This window comes from Eptesicus fuscus, chromosome 15 (assembly GCF_027574615.1).
Source record: "Eptesicus fuscus isolate TK198812 chromosome 15, DD_ASM_mEF_20220401, whole genome shotgun sequence".
Lineage (NCBI taxonomy): Eukaryota > Metazoa > Chordata > Mammalia > Chiroptera > Vespertilionidae > Eptesicus > Eptesicus fuscus.
In genome coordinates, this window is record NC_072487.1 from 62,750,982 (window position 1) to 62,767,257 (window position 16,276).

The following is a 16,276-nucleotide window of genomic DNA, read 5'->3' on the forward strand; positions in this document are numbered from 1 at the left end:
TCACCTGGGCTCGTCATTGGTGAGTTCAGACACCTTCACCTCCTCAAGTTTTCTTCAGGAGACCTAATATCCAGACACACAGAAGAAATATCTGGGGACTTGGCACTTCTACAGACTTTCCTTTTTCTTATCTGGCTCCAAAGAAACGAGTCCACAGATGACACTTAACTGTTAATGAGATACTGCAACCAAGTCCCCAAGCTTGTGGCTAATTTCTGACTGCCCGTTGGGGAACTGTGTGTCCAAGAATAAGAGGGACTGGAGTCCTAGGGGACAGTGTCCCTGATTCCAGTCATGCCCTGAACTGCTTTGCTTTCTGCTAGCCCTTGCCAGGCCTAAGCCTCCACTCAAGACACACCCACAAGCCACGCCCACAAGCCACGCCCACCATCCAATCAAGCGAGTATGCAAATTAACCCAAACCAAGATGGCTGCAGCCACAGAGAGCAAGGTTTCCTAGGTAACAGAGGAGGCCAAGCTTTCTGCCTGCCCTTGCCAGGCCTAAGCCTCCACTCAAGCTACAAATTTCAATTATAGAAGGTAAACAAATGGCAGCAGAATGGAGCTTGAGAGAGCAGGCCAGGGTTGCCGCCGGCAACAGGGGAAGCAAAGCTTTCCACACACCCTGGCTGGGCCCACCCGCTTAAGGCAACAAAGTTTCAATTATAACCCCAACACAAATGGCTGCGGGCCTTGGAGGGAGCACCAGGCTTGGCTCCGCTCCAGGCTACAAAGTTTCAATTGTAGAAGGAAAATAAATTCCAGATACCAGGGCCTCCGCTTGGGTTGCCAGGGGGCGTGGCCCGCCTGCAAACCACCACAGGCCCCTCACTCAGGCCGCCCCACGCCCCAAGGGAACCCCACCCTGATCAGGGACACCCTTCAGGGACACCCTTCACCCCACCCCTGTACCAGGCCTCTATCCTATCTAATAAAAGTACTATGCAGATTGATAATCACTGCAATACACAATATTGCTGCCCCCATGTGGTCAAAGATCCTGCCCCCATGTGGACACAAGATGGCCACCACAAGATGGCCAGCAGGAGAGGGCAGTTGGGAGGCACCCGGCCTGCAAGGGAGGGCAGTTGAGAAGGAGCAGGCCTGCAAGGGAAGGCAGTTGGAGGTGATAAACCCTGCAGGAGAGGGCAGTTAGGGGTGACCAGGCCGGCAGAGGAGGGAAGTTGGGGGCAAACAGGCTGGCAACAGAGTGGTTCGGGGGTGATCAGGCTGGCAGGCAGAAGCAGTTAGGGGCAATCAGGAAGGCAGACAGGCAAGCAGTTGGGAGCCAGCAGTTCTGGATTGTGAGAGGGATGTCTGACTGCCCGTTTAGGCCCGATCCCGGTGGGCAGTCGGACATCCCTTGAGGGGTCCCAGATTGGAGAGGGTACAGGCTGGGCTGAGGGACAACCCTCCTCCATGCACGGATTTCGTGCACCAGGCCTCTAGTATGTATATATGTATGTACTAGTATGTTTGTATGTATATTTCAGGATTAGATTTATAGCTGATATACCAGTACATATTATCAGAATGCATATGATAATATTTCCAAAGCTACTGTTTTTATCCCTTTTTTTAAACAAATTTCCAAAAAAAATTATTGTTGAAAGTATTACTTATGTCCCCTTTCACCACCCCATTAACCCTTCTAGCCTGCCCCACTTCCTACCTCAGACCCTCACCATACTAATATCTGGGTCCATTGGTTATGCATATATGCGTACAAGTTCTTTGGTTGATCTCTTCCCACTCACCCATGCCTTCTTCCCTCTGAGATTTGACAGTATGTTCCATGCTTCTATGTCGCTGGATCTATTTTGTTGATCAGTTTATTTTGTTTATTAGATTCCACATTTAAGTGAGATCATGTGATACTTGTCTTTCTCTGACTGGCTTTTTGCTTAGTATACAACTCTGCAGGTCCCTTCATGCTGTCTCAAAGGGTAAAAGATCCTTCTTTTTTACAGCTGCATAGTATTCCATGATGTAAATGTACCACAGCTTTTTTATCCACTCATCTACAGGTGGGCTGTTTCTGAGTCTTAGCTATTGTGAATTGTGCTGCTATGAACATAGGGGTGCATATATTCATTCTGATTGGTGTTTTGGGTTTTTTAGGATATAGTCCTAGAAGTGGAATTGTGAGGTCAAATGGCAGTTCCGTATTTAATTTTTTGAGTAAACTCCATATTGTTTTCCATAACGACTGCACCAATCTGCATGCCCACCAGCAGTGTATTAGGGTTCCCTATTTTCCACATCCTCGCTAGCACTGTCATTTATTGATATGTTGATGGTAGCATTCTGATAGGAAATGGATTGTTGCTGAGTCTGCATGTTCATGAGCATCTTTGGGACAATGACAGAGGAAAGAGAAATGTCAGAGAAGGCCAAGTGGCTGAGGAAGAAGTACATGGGCGTGTGCAGGCGGGAGTCTAGCCTGATGAGCAGGATGATGAGCAGGTTGCCCAGCACCGTGGTCAGGTACATGCCCAGGAACAGGGTGAAGAACACGCCCTGCTGCCCTGGCGGGATGGGGAGCCCCAGGAGGAGGAACTGGGACACGCTGTTCTGGTTCTCAGGCCTCATGCTGCTCTTCTGTCTGGTGGGGATGAAGAAAGTGTGGGAATCTCAGGAACCCAGAATGGATGACCAGGACATCTCATCTCATACTGTCATTCTCTGGGAAAACCATGAATTTTACCTGCATACCTATTAATTTCTCACACCTGTGGATTCATCTTCTCTCTGTTCCCGCCTGGGTCCAGGAATCATCACACCCCTAAAGCAACCAGGAAGACCTCATTGCACAGAAACAAGAGGGCATTCACCCAGTTCTACGAGTTTACACCTTTAAAAATTTTTTAAATTGATTTCAGAAAGGAAGGAGAGAGAGATAACAACATCGATGATGCTAGAGAATCATTGAAGGGCTGCCTCCTGCAAGGGGAATGTAAGACTGATGTATGGATTTAATTAGGAAATGTGGGGATTGAACCCACAACCCCACTGTGTGCCCTGACTGGGAATTGAACCGTGACCTCCTTGTTCATAGGTCAATGCTCAACCATTGAGCCACACCAGCCAGGCTGAGTTTACATGTTAATAACCACAGAGAGATAATTTCTAGTTTGTCCAAGGCCAAACCATAATAATTCACTGTGGCAGAAATAGAAGATGAGCCCCTGCAAACCAGTGTCAGTTGTTTCTGCCTGAAAGTAATGTGAAACCCAGTCCCATTGACCCACACCTGTAAACTCAGGGATACACCAGCGATGGGTGCCATTTAAAGCCACTTGATGCCAAAATAGCTCCAAAACCAAGATAGCCCACAAACTCTCTTTCATAATAGTGCTGAACATTTTGGTGAACGTTTGGGTGCTGGTCTATGGACTTTAACTACATTTCCTAATTAAATCTACACAGCAGTCTTACATTCCCAGATTTTAAACCATCTCCACAGTTACATTAAGAATTTGTGTTCTTTCAACTATTTTAGCTTTTAAGATATCTATATAATAAAGAGCCAGGGTCGTAAGGACCATTATGACCAAAGGCTCGACCATACTGGAAGTCAGTGCTGGGTTGCTGTGGCGACCCAGCACTGACTGGGGCCGCTGCTAGTGCCCCGTCCTAGCACTGACTGCCTAGAGGGTTGCAGATCAGGTCATTGATCAGAACTGGTGGCAGCCATTGATCAGAACTTGCCTCTCTTTCTCTCCTGGCCTGGCCAATAGCCGCTCCTCCATTTCTTTCCAGGCCTCTATTGGGGCTGCTGATCAGCCCTGCCTTTCTGATCAGGCCCCGTTGATAGGCCCAGAGACGCTGACTGGCATAGAAACTGACCAATCAGAACCAAATCTGGGTGAATGTAAGGAGCCAATGGCTGCCTAGGAGGCGGAGCTTTTGACGCTGACTGGCGTAGAAACTGACCAATCAGAACCAAATTGGCCGGCAGAGGAAGGCAGTTGGGGGTGAGATCAGGCTGGCAGGGGAGGGCAGTTGGGGGCAACCAGGCTGGCAGGGGAGGGCAGTTGGGGGCAAGATCAGGCCAGTAGGGGAGGACAGTTAGGGGTGATCAAGCAGGCAGAGGCCATTGGGGGCTCGATTGGGCTGGCAGGGGAGGGCAGTTAGGGGCAATCAGGCAGGCAGGCAGGCAGAGAGGTTAGGAGCCAGCAGTCCAAGATTGTGATTGACACCTCCTGAGGGGTCCCCAATTGGAGTGGGTGCAGGCTGGGCTGAGGGAATCCCCCTTCCATGCACGACTTTCGTGCACTGGGCCTCTAGTAGAAACATAAATGACACAAATTCTGTAGGCACACACAGTACAGTAGGGGACAGAATGGCACACATCTATAATATATGTGACATGTAATGTATATAACTTGATATATATGTTTTGTCATTTTCTATAAATTAAAAATGACCAAGTATTATCTACTTTATGGGATTCAGTCTAATATGTTGATATGACCATGTGGTTTTTGTATCCTTAATTTTGTTTATGTGGTGTGATTATAAACGGGTGCTGGATTTTATCAAATGTTTTTTCTGCATCTATTGATATGACCATGTGGTTTTTATCCTTAATTTTGTTTATGTGGTGTGTCATGTTTATTGATTTGCAGATATTGCACCAATCTTGCATCCCTGGAATAAATTTCACTTGATCATGTTATATGATCTTTTTAAGGTATTACTGGATTTGGTTGAGGATTTTGTTGAAGATTTTAGCATTTATGTTAATCAGGGATATTGGCCTATAATTTTCTTTGTAGTGTCTTTATTTGGTTTTGGAATTAGGTTAATGCTGGCTTTATAAAATGGATAGGAATTGCATTGAATCTATAGATTTTTCATTCCATTGATTATTTAATTTGCTTTGTAGAAGCTTTTTAGCTTGATGTTTTATCACTTGTCTATTTTTGCTTTTTTTAAATTTAATAAATCTTTATTTTCATATTATTACAGTTGTTCCTCCTCTCCCCCCGCCTCCATAGCTCCCCTCCACCTGGTTCCCATCCCACCCTCTTCCATTACCTCCCCCCCCACTATCCTCATCCATAGGTGTACGATTTTTGTCCAGTCTCTTCCCACACCCCCACACCCCTTTGCCCCTGAGAGTTGTCAGTCCACTCCCTTTCTATGCCCCTGATTCTGTTATATTCACCAGTTTATTCTGTACATCAGATTTTTAATTCACTTGATTTTTAGATTCACTTGTTGATAGATATGTATTTGTTGTTCATAATTTTTATCTTTACCTTTTTCTTCTTCTTCCTCTTCTTAAAGAATACCTTTCAGCATTTCATATAATACTGGTTTGGTGTTGATGAACTCCTTTAGCTTTTTCTTATCTGTGAAGCTCTTTAGCTGCCCTTCAATTCTGAATGTCAGCTTGGCTGGGTAGAGTACTCTTGCTTGGTTGTAGGTTCTTGCTATTCATCACTTCGAATATTTCTTGCCACTCCCGTCTGGCCTGCATAGTTTCTGTTGAGAAATCAGCTGACAATCGTATGGGTGCTCCCTTGTAGGTAATTAACTGTTTTTCTCTTGCTGCTTTCAATATTCTCTCTTTGTCTTTTGCTCTTGGCATTTTAATTATGATGTGTCTTGGTGTGGTCCTCTTTGGATTCCTTTTGTTTGGAGTTCTCTGCGTTTCCTGGACTTGTAAGTCTATTTCTTTCACTAGGTGGGAGAAGTTTTCAGTCATTATTTCTTCAAATAGGTTTTCAGTATCTTGCTCTCTCTCTTCTTCTGGCACCCCCATAATTCTGATGTTGGTACGCTTGAAGTTATCCCAGAGGCTTCTTATACTATCTTCAAATTTTTGGATTCTTTTTTCTTTTAGCTTTTCCAGTTGGGTGATTTTTGCTTCTTTGTATTTCAAATCTTTGACTTGATTCTTGTGTTCCTCTAGTTTGCTGTTGGGTGTCTGTATAATATTTTTTATTTCAGTCAGTGTATGTTTAATTTCTAGTTGGTCCTTTTCCATATCCTCGAGGGTCTCTCTCATATCCTCGAGGTCTCGCTAAATTTATCAGCCTTTTCTAGGAAATTCTTAAAAAACCTTATAACCGTGGTTTTGAACTCTATCTCCAGTTGTTTGTTTTCCTCCATTTCTTTCGTTTGTGATCTGTTTCTTTGTCTCCACATTTTTGCTGCTTCCCTGAGTTGGTAGGGTAGCTTTGTGTGCTAGGTGTCCTATATGGGCCAGTGGCTCGGCCTCCCCAGTTACCTGAGGTGGACACTCTTGGTGCACCCCTTTGTGGACTATGTGCACAGCCTTGTTGTAGTTAAGTCTTGATAGTTGTTGGTATTAGTGGGAGGAGTTGACCTCCAGGCCAATTGGCTGTGAGGATCAGCTGTGTCTATGCCGGAAGACAGCCTTATTCGATTAGACTTGCAAAATTGCAAAAGCCTCTGTGCTCAGCTTGGATGGGGAGGAGTTTCAGGGTGGAGCCTACAGCCTTGGCTTCCCATCAGCCCCACCCTATGAGGTTCCTGGGTCTCAGTGTCCTTCAGTGTCCCTCGGTACTCACTGCAAGCACCTCTGAGAGAAAGGCGCCCTCGAGTTTTGCCTGCTGCCAGACAGTCTAGTCTCTCCCCCAATGAATCTGGATTTCCAGATTCTCGCCTGGAACTGGGGTTCAGTGTAGTCGGAACTGGGGTTCAGCACAGTCCGGAGCTTTTGTCTCCTTCCCGCTAGGGCAATCCAGCGGCACAGTCAACAGTCTGTCCTCTGTGCACATTCACGTGCGTGCCTCTGGAGCTCTGCCTTTTGCCGCTCCCCTGAGTTTCCGCCTTACAGCCCAGATTCCCCCAGTATGAGCCTGGGTCCCCAGGGTCTGGCCCAGAACTGAGGTTCAGTGCAGTTGGAGCTGGGGTTCAGCACAGTCCAGAGCTTTTGTCTCCTTCCCGCTAGAGAACACCAGCCAGGCACTCAGCCGCCCCGTCCTCTCCAGCTCCGTCCTCTCAGCACCCGTGTCTCCATACCTCAGGCTTTTACAGCTCCTCTGATTTTCCTTGTGGTTTTCTCTTTCCTTCTAGTTGTAGAATTTCCAGTCAGTCAGCCTTCCTGTGGTTCTGGATGATGTCCATTTTGTCTTTTAGTTGTATTTTTGAAATTGTTGTGCGAGGCTGCCGTTTAGGTGTTTACCTATGCCACCATCTTGGTTTCTCCTCTATTTTTGCTTTTATTACCTGTGCCTTTGGTGTGATATCCAAGAAATTCTTGCCAAGACCAATGTCAGTAAGCTTTTCCTTTAAGTTTTCTTCTAAGAGTTTTATAGTTTCGCGTCTTACATTTTAGTCTTTCATCAATTTTGAGTTGATTTTTGGGAGTACTGTAAGATAAGGGTCCAATTTCGTTCTTTTGCATGTGGATATATCCAGTTTTCCCACCATCATTATTTTTTTCTCATTGTGTATTCTTGATGCCTTTATTGAAAATTAGCTGTTCATGTATATTGGGTTTATTTCTGGACTTTCTTTTGTTCTATTGGTCTCTATGCCAGTACAGTACTATTTGGATTTGGTAGCTTTGAATATATTTTGAAATCATGTAATGTGAGGCCTCCAGTTTTGTTCTTTATTATTAACATTGTTTTTGCTATGTAGGGTTCTTTTGAGTTCCATATGAATGTTAGGATTTCTTTATCTATTTCTGTTAAAAATGCCATTTGGAATTTATTTTGTGCCTACCAAAGACTTATTAGAATTTTCCCAAGTTAACTTCTGTACACCTAGTTTGGATAGAAAAACTTTTATTAAAATCCTCAGATAGTACCTGTCCACATTAGTTCACCTTCTGAAGGGTGACAGAATGACTTTGGGCATTGCCTCATATTCTGATAGACACCATAGCTCAGACTGAGAAGGTTAGGAGTAGCCTGAGGGCCAGATTGGTAATTATTTCACCTGACATGTTATTGCATGGTCTTATTATCTGGAATTCGCTTTAGTGTGAACTTTTTGGAATATCTGTAGGCTTGCACATAAAAGATCTTCATTTCTTAGTGACTTGTGTGTTGTTGAGACAAAGAAGTTAGGTGCTGATGGCAGAGTGAGGATAGAAATGAAACAATATGTTTCCTGGGACCAAAGGACTTTATAAGTTACTAGAAGCTATAATTAATGAATTTATTTATTTAATATATGCCAGGAATTCTTCATATTCTAATGTGGTATATTGTACTTGATTGAGCATGAGAAAACTAGGGCATGTAAATAGAGGCAGTAGAAAGGGTACAGATCTTCTAGGCCAGCATCTCTAAGCCAAATGATTGGTAAGAGTTAGTGGTGAAAGCCAGGTGTGCCTGGACAGATATGAAGATTATTATTATTTTTAAAAAATATATATTTTATTGATTTTTTTACAGAGAGGAAGGGAGAGGGATAGAGAGTTAGAAACATCGATGAGAGAGAAACATTGATCACTTGCCTCCTGCACACCGCCCACTGGGGATGTGCCCGCAACCAAGGTACATGCCCTTGACCGGAATCGAACCTGGGACCTTTCAGTCCGCAGGCCGATGCTCTATCCACTGAGCCAAACCGGTTTTGGCCAGATATGAAGATTATTGAAAATTAAATTTGTTGTCTGAATCGCTGGTTGCTTCATGACAATTAGAAGAGAACATAATGATAGCAATGGCAGGGACCTTGATTTTGGGCCCTCAGTATCCCTGAGTTTCATTAGGCCACTATAAACTTCTTGTTATATTGTTAGGGCAAAAGGACTTGTATTCAACTTTAGGTCCTGCTATCCACAAGCTTATAATCCATAAAATGTGCTAGTTGTAAAAACGTTTTTTAGTTTGGTTTTGTTAATTCTCACCTGAGGATATTTTTTCCATTGATTTTTAGAGAGTGGAAGGGAGGAAGGGAGGGAGAGAGATGAGAGGACACACACACACACACACACACACACACACACACACACACACGGGGGTGGGGGAGAAAGAGAGAGAGAGAGAAGCATTAATGTGAGAGAGACACATTGATTGGTTGCCTCCCACATGCACCCTGACTAGGCCTAGTATTGAAATGGCAACCCAGGTACATGCCCTTGACCAGCAATCAAACTGGTGACCCTTTGGTCTGTGTGTGTGGAAGGGATTGCGGGGGAGGGGAGGTGACATTCTAACCGCTGAGCAACACAAGCTAGGGCTGGTTGTAAAAACTTGATGAACTAATTGATGCAAAAGAATTCCAGGAAGTGTATATATCTTACTTTACTATTGTTATTGGCAATAACATAATCAGGGAAGGATTGATTAAGCAACAAATTTACACTTTTATGTATTTGTGAGTTGTTAGGATTGTGTAATGGTCATTAATGTTGATCACTGAATACTTTGGGCTCTCCATTTTACAAATACATTGTTGGATTGTGCCTTGGGCTCCATTTTGTTGGGTGGTGTCACGAAATTGGTTGTGGACAATGAGTTGTGGTCAGAAGTAGTGTGAGTCACTTCTGAACCTAAGTATTTATTTGTCAGAACAAACCTTCAAGAGTCTTTCTCAGCTTCTGACAGTGATGATTAATGCTTATAATGATCACTGCCCCATCAAGTTTGATCCCTGAGTGTATAAAATAGGCAACACCCATATACTTTATTTTATTTTATTTTACAACGGACTTGCAGTGTGAATAAGAAATAGACCTTCGGTTTTAAGTTCCAAAGATTTTTGAGGTTGTTTGTTCCCACAGCATAACCTAGCTTATCCTGATTGATTTACATCACTATCTCAAGCTATAAAGGGAACTTCAGTGAGGATTCTGGCTGTGTGGAAAAAAAATTACTAAAGAAGGGAAAAGGAAATGAATATTGAGAATTCACACTGTGATAATACGTTGGTGTTGGTAAGGTGTACATCTGCTTTGTAAATTCTTTTATCTTTCCAGTGTTATACTCCCTGCTCTCAAATTGAACAATCTTCACAGGGCTTTTTACTGTATACCAAACACATCCCATGTGCTTATTGCCTCTCCCTGCTTGGATGATTCACACTGTTTTAAATACTCTGCTCATTTCCTTGTCTAATGAACTCCTATCTGTCAAAATTCAACCCAGCCTTAAAGACAATTTTAGGTTATTCCTCAAAGAGCCTTTGCCAATTCCTGACCAACTCCATGTAATTTCATATTCTAAAAACGAATTGAATTTTATAATTCCTTGAGGACTAGCTGATGTCAAACTCATAGAAGACATATTTGGAGAAAGCTTTATTCTACCAGCTGGGTTGAAGAAACTGTTTCCTGAAATTTGAATTCCTAGCAGTACCTACTCTGGGATGAAATATTTGGTCAAGTTCACTGATAGACACCAAATGTTCTAGCTTCCAGGTCAATGCTCTTACTGCTGTTCAACACCACCTGCCATGACCTCTATGGGTGCCATGTGAAAAATAGTTAGGAAGGAGGATAACCTATCACCTTTTAGGTCACCTCCCCATGATGACATTCCATTGTATTGCTCTTTCTATGAGTGAATTCTGTCCCTTAATTTCCTCAAACTGTTCTTCATATCTTTGTTCCTAAGGCTGTAGATAAAAGGGTTCAGCATGGGTGTCACTACTGTGTACATAACTGTGGCTACCCGGTCCTTCACCACTGAGTACATGGACAGGGGCCTAAAGTAGACATAGATGACACTCCCATAGAATAAGATTACTACAGTGATGTGGGAGCCACAGGTAGAGAAGGCCTTCCACTTCCCAGCTGCAGAGGGGATTCTGAGTACAGTGATGATGATTTTCAGGTAGGAAAAGAGAATGCACAAGAAGGGGGTCACAATGACTGCCAGTGTCTCGGTCATGACAACAATCTGGCTGGAGGAAGTGTCAGAACAGGATAGCTTCAGCACAGGCTGGGTATCACAAAAAAAGTGCTTAATGACGTGAGAGGCACAGAAAGACAGACGGGCCATGAGTAGCACACGGAGCAGGGAGTGCGCATGGGAGATGGTGCAAGAACCCAGCAGCATGAGGAAGCAGCGCCGTAGGTTCATAACCACATCATAATGGAAGGGGTTGCAGATGGCTACCAGCCGGTCTATGGCCATAGAGGCCAGTAGGTAGCTGTCAGTGTTCGCAAATGCCATGAAAAAGTACATCTGGACCAGACAGCCCACATAGGAGATAGACTTTGTCTCTGATAGTAAATTTACCAGCATCTTGGGCACAACAACTGTTGTAAAGCAGATATCCATAAAGGATAGATTGCTGAGAAAAAAGTACATAGGTGTATGGAGCCGGGAGTTAGAGTAGATGACCAGGATGATGAGTACGTTTCCCACCACAGTGACCAGGTACATGATGAAGAAGATGGCAAAGAGGGGTTTCTGCAGTTGAGGGTTGGAAGATAAGCCCAGCAGGATAAATCCTGAGGTGCTGCTGCTGCCGTTCTTTATCTCCATGTCTCTTGCCTTCTTGGACAGGGTTGGAGAAGCAGTGGAAGAGATATGAGCGTCTTCCCTAACCTATAGCCTATGAAAAAAGCCCACTGATATTTGTTAGGATTTTAGAGATCATTTACTTCAAGAAACTGTAGAGAAATAGGGAGTAAAATCTCACAAGGGAAACGTTTGAAAATTTCAAGTTGCTTCCTAGATGAGAAACTAAGCTTTTCTCATGTGCTCTTAGGACCTTCTATGTAGCCTAATGTGTCTGAGTTTCCCCCCAATTTTCTTTTTAAAGATTCTTCTTAGGTTGTTTCCTGACCAACTTTTAGCCCCCTTTTCTTAATCCCATGGGAAGAAGCTGTTGGGTCCTACATTTAATCATGATGCTTTCAAAGAAGGGGTTAATGAGGTCATCTTATTAGGATCCTCTTCTGATAGTTCCAGAGGTCATGGTAGTTGGGATAGGAAAAAGTGAGCATCAGATTTAATCAGTGCTCCTTGGTATCCACAGAAATCAGATGAGAATATTTAAATCTTAAGAGCAAAATCTTCTTAATATATATTTAAATATTTCTGTTTGACTAATATAATCTGGCCACTTAAATTATAAGTTTTTGTTCAAGGATGCCACTCAAAATAGAAATGTTACCAGGAATAGCCTATGTTATAGAGATTATTTAAATATGTTAATTTTTCTGATTAAATACTATGAATTCATTATTCTAAACATTCAAAATACCAGAATATAAAAACTGTGAATATAAAAGTCTGATTCCCACCAATATCATGGAAAGGACAAGTCAGCATGGCCTCTGTTACCATTATTGGACTGCATTGCTCAGATGGTAGCCAAAGCCAATTAAGAGGCAAAATGAAAGAAATAGGAAGCATAATCATGAGATTAGGTAAAATTGTCATTATTTTTAAGTGACTTGTATATCTGGAAAAGTGCTAATGCATATCTGAAGACTTTAAACATATGAAGATTTCACTAAAATGTCCAGGTACAAGATAAATACACAAATGTTAATACTTTTCTTACATTAGGAAAATGCATGGAGAAAAAGTTTCAATTGATAATGCTAAGAAAGTCTAAGAAATACTTAGGAATAAACCCAAAAGGGAAAATAAAAAGAAATGTAAAATATCTATCTGAAGAAACTATAACAGAATACAAAGTTATGATCTGAATAAATGGAGATATTCTGTTCTTAAAAAAGATTCAATATTAAAGAATGTCAACTTATAGATTACACATATAAGTAATATCACATAGTAATTGTCTTTTTCTTTCTGACTTATTTGACTTAGCATAATGTTCTTGAAATCTATCCACATTGTTACAAATAGCAGGATTTCCTTCTTTCTCATGGATGAATCTAAAAAAGACAAACTCACAGAAATAGGTTGTAGAATGGTGGTTGCCAGGGACTGGGAGATGAGTGAAATGGAGAAATGTTATACAAAAGGTATAATTTTCCAGCTATAAGATGATTAAGTTCTGGGAATCTACTGTAGAGTAGGGTGAATAAAGTTAACACTACTGTATTACACAGTGCACAAATGATGTATTATAGAATTGTGCACCTGAAACCTGTATAATTTTAACCAGTGTCACCCTAATAAATTAAATAAAAGGGACAAAAAAAAAATCCCCAAATAAAGTCAAGGTTGTACATTTGAAGTAAAAAAATTACTGTATTACATACTTGAAATTTGCTCAGAGAATAGATATTTGTTTTTATTGAGACATAATTGATATATAATGTTGTGTAAATTTAAAGGGGTCGAATATGTTGATTAGATACATTTATATATTGCAGTATGATTACCAGCATAGCATTAGCTAACACATATATTATGTTACAAGTCACAAAATTATCATTTTTTTGTGGTGGAAACAATTAATATCTAGTCTTTTATCAACTTTGATGTTTATAGTACAGTATTGTCTATAGTCACTGTGCTGTGCATTAGATATCGAGGATTAATTTATCTACTGCTTAGAAGTTTGTACCTCAAAACAACATTTCCCCATTTTCTCCACCCACCCTCCCCCAGCCCCTGGTAACCACAATTTCTACTGAAGAGTGTAGATCTTAAATGTTCTCAGCACATAAAAGAAATAGTAATTATGTAAGGTGATAAAGGTATTAACTAACCCTACTGTGGTAATCATTTTGCAATATATAACTGTATCAAATCATCTATACTCTTTAATTTATAGCAATGTTATGTGTCAATTATATCTCAGTAAAGCTGGAGAAAACTCATTTTTTCTTAAATTATAAAATTCAATGCACCTATAATAACACCCAAAGGAAATTTTTAATGTGTTGATTATTTTGCTAGGTCAGAATATTTTAGATTAACCCTTCACAACCTGTTTAGCATCTTCATCTTAAGCTTTATAAGAACTCAGAATTGATTACAATGTAAATCAAACAAAAAACTTGCTATATCCTAGGCATTACAAGATTATACCAATTTATGCAGCTTTGGTAAAACAATACCATATTTTAAAACTTACTAGCTAATTTGAATGATAGTATCTTGCCCATCATTTCTTCTTCATATATACATTTAAGCAATGTAAAACAGTGATACCCCAAGGTAATTTTTAAAAAATTGAAATTATTAGAATGACTGACATTGGTTAATAAAATTATATAGGTTTCAGGTGTACAGTTCTATAATATATCATTTGAATATAGTATTGTGTGTTCACCACCCCAAGTCAAGTCTCCTTCTGTCACCATTCATCCCCCCTATTCCCTCTCTACCTCCTCCCACCCCCATTCACCCTTCTAATTAACCCCAAGGGAATTTTTACTATCACTTTAGGTCATTCTAAATTTATCTAAAGGTGTAAATGGCTAAATAAAGACAAGATTATTCTAATTTGAAAACTTGTCTAATCTAAAAATCAAAACACACAAATAATGAAAAACAATAAGAAAAACATAAAGAGAAAAGCAAATTAATGGACCAACATAAATAAATTCTGTATATCTGTATTTATACAGATATACAGATCTTAAATTCTATGGAACTTAGTATGTAATACAGATTTATTTCATAGCAATGTAGGAAAGGTAGAGTATTAAATAAGTGATATTTATGATAGTTAGCTGAATCTTTGGAAAATATGGCTAAATTTCTATCTAACCCACACATAAAAATAAAACTCATATGAATGAACAATCTAAAAGTAAAATTCCAAAGTAAGTTTTAGCAAAAAATGAAGGAGCATATTTTAATGGTCTCAGTATGGGGATGCCATTCCAAGCAAGAAATAGCCCTGACTGGTTTGGCTCAGTGGATAGAGCGTCAGCCTGCGGACTCAAGGGTCCCAGGTTCGATTCTGGTCAAGGGCATGTACCTTGGTTGTGGGCATATCCCCAGTAGGGGGTGTGCAGGAGGCAGCTGATCGATGTTTCTCTCTCATTGGTGTTTCTAACTCTCTATCCCTCTCCCTTCCTCTCTGTAAAAAATCAATAAAATATATTAAAAAATATAGTGGCAATTAAGACAAAATAGTGTACTAAAAATGTGAAAATTGCACCAAAATAGACAATAAGTAAAACTGGAATATAAACTGTTGACTCAAAGAAAATATCTGCAACACGTTTACCAAAGAAAACATGAGATGTTTAACCCCTGGCAATCAGAAAACATAAATTAGACTGAAATACAATTTTCACCCATCAGGTTATCAGTACAGTTTTTGAACAATATTTAAAGGGAAAAATACCCTCATATACATTGGTAATGAGAGTGCAATCAGGATAGACCTTTTGGCAGTTTCTATCAGAATTTAAAATCTATATCCAATAATTCCTCTTGAATAAATCTATCCTTTTAAAATAGTCACATATGTGTAGCACAGAGATGTGTACACATTTTTATTATAACTTTGTTTATAACACCAAACAGTACAAATACGAAAAACAACCCACAGAGGAAGCAACCTAAACATCAAGATAGGTGAATTATTAAACAATTTGTAGTGCATTCTTGTTGGTCAATATCATGCAGTCTCAGAGAAATAATGGCTAACATTAGCCATCATATATTAGTACTCTATATATGCCACACATTGAACTAAGCACTTTGTGTATCTTTTATAATTTTATTTCCTCCAAATCCTCTGATATTGACACTGTCATTATCCCTGTTGTACAGATAAAGTAATAGAATTTAGCAAAGTTGGGTAACTCACCAGATCCCACAGTGTGGAGGTGGTAGAGCTGTGGTTTTAATTCAGGCAGTCTGATGTGAAGAGTGGAAGCTACTCATTGCTAAGCTATGTTATCTCCATTACAGAACTGTCTAGGATATTTGTTTAAGTGATAAAAGCAAGTTGCAGAACAATGCATATAGAATAATTGTATTTTGGTAAAACAAAATCTTTATATTTGTGTTCGTTTTGGGGTGTGTGGCTTCCTTCTGAAGTGAGATCGGAGGGATGGCGTGAAGAGTTCTTTCCATATTTAACTTTATATTATATTGTTTGCGTTTGAATAGGTATGACTGACCAGCTAGGGATTGTGCAGGACCATTTTTTCAGCTCTCTGAAATCTCTCCTTTATTTTTATAAATGTCAGTTTAGATATTTACCTTTCCCTTCCCAGCTATTGTAGATCCCAAGGAAGTGGACATTTATTAGTAAAATATGCCCATTGGAATTCTTTTCCCTCAGCCTCAACATATCTTTAGTCTCCATCTGATCAACCAGAGGTGCTTAAAATGGGACTTACGTTGTAAACTAATCTCTTGTGTTTTTCTGCTGAGCTGGCAGCACCTCACCCAGAAGTTCCCTGTTGGAGATGCCCACTTCATTGCAGCCTCTTCCCTGTGTATTG

The 16,276-nt window shown here is 40.7% G+C and overlaps 1 protein-coding gene across 1 annotated transcript; it reads right to left on the reverse strand.

Annotated features, from left to right (window-relative positions):
• Nucleotides 1-10,490: 10,490 nt before the first annotated feature.
• LOC103303930 (olfactory receptor 1L4) lies at nt 10,491-11,444 on the reverse strand. Its single transcript, XM_008160909.2, has one exon. It carries the CDS (start codon nt 11,424-11,426, stop codon nt 10,491-10,493), a length of 936 nt encoding a protein of 311 aa, XP_008159131.1. The 5' UTR covers nt 11,427-11,444.
• Nucleotides 11,445-16,276: the final 4,832 nt, after the last annotated feature.

Coding starts and splice junctions, on each gene's coding strand:
- LOC103303930 (XM_008160909.2), bottom strand. CDS start 11,426: ATGGAGATAAAGAACGGCAGCAGCAGCACCTCAGGATTTATCCTGCTG.